The following is a 9,484-nucleotide window of genomic DNA, read 5'->3' on the forward strand; positions in this document are numbered from 1 at the left end:
CTAATGAACAGAGATCGTATCTTCACATATCTGTCATGAGAGCCCCTGAGATCTACTCTCCTAGTTCATTCCCACTATTCAGTACAGCATCGCCCTCACACTGTACCTTAGATCCAGAGGCTTATTGTTCTATGTAACTGCAACTTTGTACCTCTGACCAACATCCCCCCATTTCCTCTCTTCCCTGGCCCAGGTAACCACCTTTCTACTTTCTGCTTCTACATATTTGACTTTTGAGAGTCCACATATTCACGAGATCATGCAGTTCTTTTCTTCCCCCCACCCCTGCATCTGGCCCCACCCCTGCATCTGGCTTATTTCACTTAGCGTAATGTCCTCCATGTTCATCCACATTGTTGCCAATGTGAGGACCGCCTTCTTTCTTACGGCTGAATAATACTCCATTGTACATTTACACATCACCATTTCTTTATCTGTTCATCCCTCCATGAACACTTAGGTTGTTTCCATATTTTGGCTATCATGAATAATGCTATTCTTTTTATTTACTGGCTCCTTAGGGTTCAGAATTTGTCCAAGCCTCTGCCTCGTCTGGGATAAGATGGGTCATTCTAGGTCACCGGACGGTCCTTTCTGAGCTTCAGCTCCTGGCGCTGGGCCAAGACAAACTTCAGAAACAGGAAAAGCCTTTGACAATGTCCTTTATTAAGCAGGCAATGCTGCCTACGGTGAAGGATAAGTAAATTCTGTTCTAATCACCAGCACAGGCCACAGCCTGTGGGATGTCCCGAGGGAGTCCGGACTTCTCACACTGCTCTAACTCAGTGTTCCTTGAAAGAGTTGGTTATCAATCTCAAATTTAGTCAGCCGGCAGGCAGGGTATAAGGAACCAAACAGGGACGACAGAAAGGAGTGCAGCCAATCTTCCGCAGTACCCACCGACACATACACATTTACGGAGCAGCTAGGGCATATATCCATCTGGGGTACACAGAGGCAATCAATGAAAATCAATGAAAAGTGGGAAATGTGGGTTCCAACATAATTCACCACATCGATGATGTTGGGGGGAAAAACAGAGTGATAGGATCGTGCTTTCCGTGAAGTGTATTCCATAGGCTAGGCAGATGATTTTGCAAATGAAATCTGAGAACATGTGTTTGCATGCACACGCGTGTGTGTGTCTGAGTGTGTGTGCGCGTGCGTGCACGGCAAGGTACTGGGGTGGGGCCCAGGGTATCTGATGTGAACATCAGGAGAGAAGAGTGTGTTCTCAGGTTTAAGATACCTAATCTGGAAGAAACTTGGGTCATCAGGACTCATGAATAACTGTTTTTTTAATGACACATTTTCCCTGGAAGAAAATCTAGAGCTGTTCCCATCAGTTTTCCTTGGGGGCTAAAGACCGAACAGAGGGTCTTCTTCAGACCCACCTTTAGGGAGAAATTCAAATCTGGTGGCTCGTTAATGCTACTGATTCTAGGCACAGTAATTCTTCGTTAAGTTAGGAGAAAACGTCAGTTCATGGGAGAGAACACGGTTGAAAATAACGGGGAGGGAGCCAGCAAGAGAGTTAGGAGGAGCACCCCACCGATCTCTAGAAGTAAAAAGAAACCGATCAGAACTCCCACGTTGGCTTCTACACCCGTGGCTGCTCCTGGGAATACGTGCAATCTTTTCTCCCAGAAAAGCTGAATTAGAAAGGAGAAGTAACTGGGCGTGTGTCTGAGTGAAAGCATGAGTGGGTAGGGGCCAGGTGCTTGTGTTTGTAAGGAAGGCGAGGGAGAAAGGGTTCAGGAGGTTGGCCAGGTCTAGGAGGTTCTGCAGGAACACCACATCAGACACTGGGAGTTTTCTCCTGCTCCATTATTCATTTATCTCTTCTCGGCATCTTTCCCTTCAGGCTCTTCCCACCCCACTGACTTCTCTGTTTTGCCTAAACTTTAGAAACGGAGTATTTGCCAAGCCCGGAGAACCACAGAACCCATGTGGCTATCAAGTTGGGGGGTCCATGTATAGGAACACAGATCCAAGGTTACCTTCTATGGTCCCACCCGGGACCAGGCGACCCAGGACACGTGGCACCCTCTGCCTGGGCTGATGCCCAGTCCCCGCCGTGTCCCACCGGTGGCCTCTTCAGGACATGATTCTCTTCCTCACTTGCCCTCCCATCACTTTGGTTCTGACCCCCTTTCCTGGCTGGGACCACCCCAACGTAGAGTCAACCAGACTGGTCTTCCCTGCTCCAAATAACAGGGCAACAGCTATGGGCGCGGCGGGTAATGGAAGGAGCGCCCTGCGGCCGTGGGAAGGGAAGAGGTTTCGGGGCAGAGCAAAGGCACTGTGCCAGGGAGCTAACCTGCAGCAATCCCCTTTGCTTGCCTCAGTGCACACACGGAAAAGGTGTCTTTAAAGCATCAGGGCAGACACCCCCCTGGCCTCCCTCCCCGCCCCGCCCCCTCTCCGCCTGTCTGCCTCTAGGCTGGTAGAGGGCTGTTTTCCTCGGAGAGATGTGATCACACTCTGTGCTCCACCTGCCTCTAGCACCTCCCTTCCCTCTTCTTTCTGACACCCACCTGATGAAGTCTTCATTCCCCACCCAAGGGCCGACCTTCAGCTCGAAATCCTAGTCATGCTTTGAGGTTCAGCTCAGAATCCCTCCTTCTCAGGAACCCGTCCCAACCAGCCTGGCTTCTGGCCACCTTCAGTATTTATGGTCCACACCATCCGGCACTCGGGCCCCGGTGTGTTGTGTGGAGCGTAGCGGGATGCCTGTGAGCTATGCAGTCAGGCTCCCTGGGTTCAAATCCTTCCTGGACCACTTGCCAGCTTTTTATAACCTAGAGCAGGTGACTTTGTTTCTTGGGTGCCTTAGTTTCCCCCCACGTAGAACAGGAAGCTAGCAGGACCTCTTTCTGGGCCTGAGGCACAGCCCCTTAGATGATCCAATCCCCAGTTTTCATTCTGTCAGGCAGCCCCTTTCTGCATCTGACTCACCGTGGCAACATGCATTTCAGTTTTCACACACAGGCTTTCCCTCCCCTCACGCTTCTAAGACTGGTCTGGTTCGCTTCACCTGGAAAAGCTTGGCTGGAGTATTATTCTCAGCATCTGGCTCTCCCTCACCGGGCCCCGCACACATGGGTTCCTGCTCTGCAGAGGCAGGGTCTCCAGACCGAGACCCTCCGCAGGACCCCGAGAAACGCTGGCCAGGTCATTACTCCGCCAACGTCACCGCCTTCATCTGACTGTGCACACTGGGTCTCCACAGTGTTCTCCACCTGCTGGTCGTGTGGGGGCTGTGGGGCGTGGGCTGAGCTCTTCGCTTCTGCGGAGTGGCTGTCTCACGCAGATTACACGGCGGGGCAGAGTGGCCTGTCACCCCTGCTGGGTTATCACGGGCGGCAGGAGCAGGGACACTGCCCAAGCTCAGCCCTCCGACTGGGGGGGCCGGCGTCCTGGTCTCTGAGAGCTCCCTGGGAGGCAGAGAGGCTTGTTTTGCTGCTCAGAGGCCATGTGTGAGGGGGGCTGGGGCATCAACGGTGCCTAACTGTCCCGTTGGCTCCTCTATAGGGTCTGACCTTTTCACTGTCTTCCTAGGGCTACTTTCTTGTAAATCCACTTTGGACCCACTGAGAGCAATTTATTCTTAGGTGTCAGGCCTGTTTTCAGGGAGTTTTGCTGCTGTTTCTGAGCTGCCTCTAAGTCCAGGACCTGCCAGCAGACAAAGAGAGGAAAAGCAGCCGGGATGTGCTGCCTGAGAACCTTCCAGAACCTTCCACGCAGGGCTTGCTGCATTCCAAACCAGGACCCTATTGTTGGGCATGTGACTTAGAGAGCCCTGGTTTTCACACTAGTGCTCCCTGGGACACAACGTGAGATGGGGAGAAAAAGAACTCTCTTGCTTTCGACATCCACCCACACCAACACCCAAAAATTACAGCTCCTGGAATCAAACAACTTCACACAACAGCTTTAGGTCTAGATTCCTTTCGGTGCCGACTGTCCTCCCTGAAACATTCTCAGAAGCTCTGACAAGCCATCCTTCAGACTTCTCCAGCACAAGCTCCCGGAAAGGACTCGGACCACTACCCACCCAGTCTAGTGTGGTGTTTGTTACCAGGTGCCATCCATCTGCCCTCGAATGCCCCGGCATGCAAAGACAACACCACACACGAACACCGAACACATGTAGCCAGAGGAGAGAATCACGGAATTGCCAATTCCTCTCGTGCACGCACATGCAAAGCACGCTTGAACCCTCCGCATCTATCAACATATTTAGTAGAAAACAAAGCTTCACCGTCAGATTGGCGTATGCTCCCCACGGGCAACTATCCTCCTCCCGCTCCCCAAAATGAACAACGACAGCACGAAAATAGTCATATAACTAACATGCCGGCTGGGCCACGCACTCCCAGAAGGAAAGGACTTTTCTAGCTTACCTGCGGGGGTCATGAACTTCCACGGAAAACTTCTTCTCTCTGAAATACAGGTTTTCCAACTGTCTCCATTGGAATATCTGGACAGAAAACAATGCGGTTTACGTTCAGGAGTGGTTGGCTCAGGGCTCTCGTCGTCTTTGCTGCCTAACTTCTCCAGCTAGCCGCTTCCTTATCAAAGCAGAGACTGCACAGTTGTTTGCACGCCCTCCGCCTCTTGCTGGAGACACACACACACACACACACACACACACACACACACACACGCACGCCGCTCTCCAATGTGGGTGTGGATTTTCCTGCAGGTTTCTTAACGGGAACAAAACAAGTTCTTTTCAAGTTGGTCCCCTCCGCTTTGCCTTTGTTGCATTATCCGAGACCGAGACGGTTCCCAGCTCCGCGGACTTTTCCCTCCAAAGAGAGGGGGCGAGCGGGGGCTCTAGGAGGGCGGGCTGCCGGGCGGGGAGCAGGGCCCGCTCTAGGAGGGAAGCGGGAGCCGTCTGCGCAGCGCTCAACTGAGCTTCCTCCCTCCAGTGCTGAAATGGGAAGGCGGTCAAATTCCCAGCCTCCCATCGGGACTCCACTTCCTGCCCACTAATGTGGGAGAGCTCGGACTCGCCCTGGCGATCCGGCTCGGGAAGCTTCCCCGCGAAGGGCGGGGGCTGCTGGAACCTTATTTCAGGGCAGGCAACTCGAGATAACAATATGAGCTTGTCAAGCCCCGGCTTCTTTCTGCAGCACAAAGCAAATCCAGAGTCCGGCTGGCGGGATGCTGCCGCCAGGGGCTGGCTGCCATCAGAGAGGCGGGAGGTAGAAATGAGGCAGTTCTGTGAAGGGGGGGTGACGAGTTCCTGCCGCTGCCCCATGCATGCCCTCGGGCTCTGGTGGGCACCCCTCCTTGCAGGAGGGAGCCTGTTAACGAGGAAACGGACTGCAGGGTCTGGGAGTGATTAGGGCAGCCGTTCCGGGCAGGGGAGGGGGGGCCCTTTCATCGGAAGAAAGTTACTGAACCCTCTGGAAAATGTCAAAAGAGGTTAAAGTTGTATGCACACATGCCTGTATTTCTATTATTTATGCTTACATTTGATACATTTTGCAGCCCCTTCTAGACACCTAGAACTTGAGTTGATTTTGCCCAAAGTAGGGTAAAATGGGAATCCTGCGTTCCTCTTCATCCTGGGAGCGGCTGATGCCTCTCTGGGGTCTTCCCGTTCTCTGCGCACTGCATTGAGGCATATGTTTTTCAGGGTCTCCTCCTAGCCCCAGAGTCCTCTCAGCTGGGGCTCCTGACACTCCCTGACCTACCCCAGTTTTTGTCTCCTTAAAAGATGTGACAGCGATTTCCCTGTGCCCCATCAACCCTGCCCTTCCAGACCCAGACACGCCAGCTAGTCAGGGCTTGGCCAAAGGACTCCACCCCTTTGTCAAACTGGGCTGGAAGAAAATCTCTTTCAAGAATGGCTGCATTCTTTTCACGACCTGCTCTGCCCAATGTTACAATTATTTTGTCTGCATAATAGGGAGGAGGACATCTACTCCTATGACTCTTTGGTCCACAGTTCAAAGACCATTTTGCCCTGAAGCCCAAGGAAAACTGTACTTCTCTTTTTCCTTTAGCGTTGGTTCCAAGTGGGGGAGAGAGAGACATTTCAAGGCAAGCAAGTGACCCAAAGCCCTACCTTGGCTCAGACAGCTTTGTGTGAGGTCATGGATGAAATGCCCCCTGAGTAGAGCCCATTACTCAAGTCACAGATCTGAGTTTCACGCTCCCGTCGGATGCTCTGCTAAGCTCAATCCTTCAATGAAATACCTTAAGTTCCTCTCTGACCAACCCTCTCCCCTGTTGTTAGATATTTATAGACATATATTTATAGACATATAGACACCTGAACGTAGCCACAGACACAAAAACGCCAGAACTAACAGACCCCAGACACTGACCTCCTAAACGGGAGGTAGTAAGTATACAGGACCCAATGGCCAGGCACACACGCCGGGGAGTCTGACTGCATCGGTGTGAATACAGGGTCCCCGACATCCAAGTTGTTTGACCTTAGGCAAGTGACTGTACTCCTCGAGCCTCAGTTTCCCCATCTATAAAATGACAATAATGCCCCTCCAAAGTAGAAGCAACAGATCCTCCACACGGTGTCAGCACAAAGTAAGTGCTCCGTGAACTTCAGCTTAATGGGATTCCTAACTGTTCTCCCTTCTCCCAAATCTTGGCAAATAACAGAGAATTACCAAAATAATGTTTTCCTTAAATTTCCGAACTCAAGAGCTGACATCAGGGTTTAAGAAAAATAAAATTTGATTATTCGCATGCTGGAAATCCTGGACTGAAGTGTACAGAATTACTCCCCTGCCCCCCTCCTGTTCCTCTCTGAAAAATGGGGTGGAGGGCAGGGGGCTGTTCCCTCAGGGGCACCCTCGGCCCCTGCGCCGCACCCATCTTGGCCATAACTGGCTTCATGTGTGTGTGTGAGGATATGTGCTCCGAAGAGCCCAGTGCTTGGTTTGATGTTTGGCTGTCTCCAGCCCACTAAGTTTTGATCAAGCGGCCCCGCAAGTTGTGTTGCTGGTCCCAGTCTCTGGTCCTGGCTGGTGCTGGGGCCCCAGACTCGGTCCTGCGCAGGGCAGCACTTAGGGTAAGGGGCCTTCTTGGAATCTGATGGGGGGACTTCCAGGGGCTTTCTCCTCCCGGTCATGAGGAAAGAAGACAAACCTGGGCTTTTGGTGTGACGCCCCCTCCCAGCGGGAGGAGAAACCCAGAGCCCATGCTCAGAGGGCTTGGTGCCCTGGCACCTCCTCTCTCCCTCTCCTTGTAAAGCAGGAGGCAAGCCGAGCCTCCCCAGCTGCTGGTGCTGTGGAGAGCCTCACCCCTGCCCACTCTGCCAATGGGCCCCAACATAAGCAGCAGTACTTGTGATCATGTGCAGCAAAACAGGAAAGAAAAGCCACCGTATAGGACTAAAAAGATATGGTTTTATACTTCCTCCTTATGGTCACATTGCTGCTCATTTGTAAAAATAATTCCGGGCTCAGCTGTGGTCCTGCTCCCGGCATGGACCCTGGTGGCCTGGCTCCTGGCATCTCTCTGGGATGCTATATGCTTGTGGACATTTTCTAACAAGGGGCAGAGCAGGAGCTTTCCTTCAGGTCTGTTCTAAGCAGGGAGTCTGTTTGCAAATCAAACACTGGGAAGGGAGGGTGGGAGCGAGGTGAATGAATGGACAGGTGTTTTTGGACAGAATGCATTGGGGCATTAACGGGGCTCCAGGAACGGAAGAGGAGGTGCTCGTGTGGAAACACTAGCCTGATCCTTTTCGCCTCATGCAGGGGGGAATGGGAAGGGCTAGGGGCCAGGGTACGATGGCAGCTAAACATCTTCCACGTCCCCTGACCTCCCTGTGCATCCAGGCAGCTGTTGGCCACTAGGGCCTTCACCCCTTGCTGTAAATGCACTGTCCCTTCCTGGAGGGCTAGGCTCTTCTGTCCCCAGGCCCCTGTGCCCCACAACTCAGAGGTCCAGCCTGCTAAACCCTCCACTCTGAAGCTGACAGAGTACAAGCAGCAAGCAAACAGATGTTCGACCTCGCCTCCTCTTTGTAAACAGGGTCTACTGGGCTCTGATGTGCTGGTTTTGGAGGCGGCCCCAGATCATCTGTGTCATTTCAGAGAGCCTTCCTGGCTTGCTGCAGCTGTCCTAACCCAGCTACCAGTTAAAGCCATCGATGTGCTTTGTGAATCCACATAAAGACACATGACACACACACAATCATTATGGCTCAGCTAATTCCTTTATGATTTTGCATGACCTCTGTGACCACTGAGGCCCATGGAGCTAATTAAAAGCTAACATACTGTTTATCAATAATCAAAGGATTTATTAATTAATACCTATTAAATCAAGGCCTTTCTAATGCACCTGGGCATCTTTAAAGCTCTGCAAACATCACTTCTTTGATCTTTCAGCATCCTCCCAAGAAGAACGAGTGGGAAATTTTCTTCCTGGGGAAAGTGAGGCCCAGAGAGATTAAGGGGCACTGCCTAAGGCCACACAGCAAGTCAGTGAAGGAACCAGAAGCAGGAGTCAAGGGCACCTGGCCCATTACTCTATGCTTCTTTCCACATGGGCCCCCTAATTAGTGGGAACAGCTCTGACTCACTAATGGCTGGGTAACTTTATGAGTGGAATTATTTTTACAAATGAGCAGCAATGTGACTGTAAGGAGGAAGTATAAAACCAAATCTTTTTAGTCCTATACGGTGGCTTTTCTTTCCTGTTTTGCTGCACATGATCACAAGTACTGCTTCCTTCTCCTCGTATAGAGACCTGATTTCTCTGGTTTCCTATACAGCGAAGCCCCGGTACATTGCAGAGGTTCATCAAGGACTAACAACAAGAACCAGGAGTAAGAACAGCCTTTAATAATTTGAGCCTGCCCTGAAAACAAAAACTTAGAGAAACTGTCCAGGGGTGGTTTCACTGAGACAGTGTCTATCACCCTCGTGGGGACCACAGCTGGTACCAGATGTGATTTCCAAGTGATCACGGGCTCTCCACCTCTCCTTTCTAATGTAGAAAACAGGGAGATGGGAGAAGTTTATCCACGGAGAGCAAACAAGAATGGCTAAGAAATACCGCTTTTGAGCCCTGAGTGCAACAGGGTCCACTATAAACACTTACTGAGCAGACCTGGGTACTGGATCCTATTAGCTAGTCTGCTGGATTCCCACATCCTGTGTATCGCTGAAGGTCAGGGCAGAAAACAGCTAATGTCCACTGCCCACACCTGCCCTCCCCCCAAGCCCTGTTCCTTCTGGGTGGGAGAAGGCACGGCAGGGCCAAGTGTTTACGGAGTGCCGGAACAGCACGTGGGGTGGTGGACAAGCTCTCGAAATGATGCGGACATAAAGGCCTGACAGGAAGCTTGCTTTAATGGCTCCAACTCTTGAGCAGGACTTCAGGGAGCCTGTCTTCCTCCTGTCCCTGAGGCTGAGTCACCAAGCTTCTTAATGACCTCTGAGTAACTTCCTGTTTCTACTGGGGGCGGGCGGCGGGGGGGGGGGGGGGGGAA

At 51.9% G+C, this 9,484-nt stretch overlaps 1 protein-coding gene across 15 annotated transcripts in view; it reads right to left on the reverse strand.

The window, feature by feature from the left end:
* The window catches only part of FRMD4A (FERM domain containing 4A), a 330,684-nt gene that overhangs the window by 61,355 nt on the left and 259,845 nt on the right, over positions 1 to 9,484 (reverse strand). For all 15 annotated transcript variants that reach the window (XR_014145475.1, XM_081820621.1, XM_081820619.1 and 12 more), the window contains one exon: positions 4,407 to 4,483. Coding sequence is in view for 14 of the 15 variants with exons in the window: in XM_081820621.1 (XP_081676747.1) it covers positions 4,407 to 4,483 (77 nt within the window). In the remaining variant the exon portion in view is untranslated. The remainder of the gene's footprint in view (positions 1 to 4,406; positions 4,484 to 9,484) is intronic.

The sequence above is a fragment of the Leptonychotes weddellii genome, chromosome 5 (genome assembly GCF_054177405.1).
Source record: "Leptonychotes weddellii isolate Sample4059 chromosome 5, ASM5417740v2, whole genome shotgun sequence".
In the NCBI taxonomy this organism is placed as follows: domain Eukaryota; kingdom Metazoa; phylum Chordata; class Mammalia; order Carnivora; family Phocidae; genus Leptonychotes; species Leptonychotes weddellii.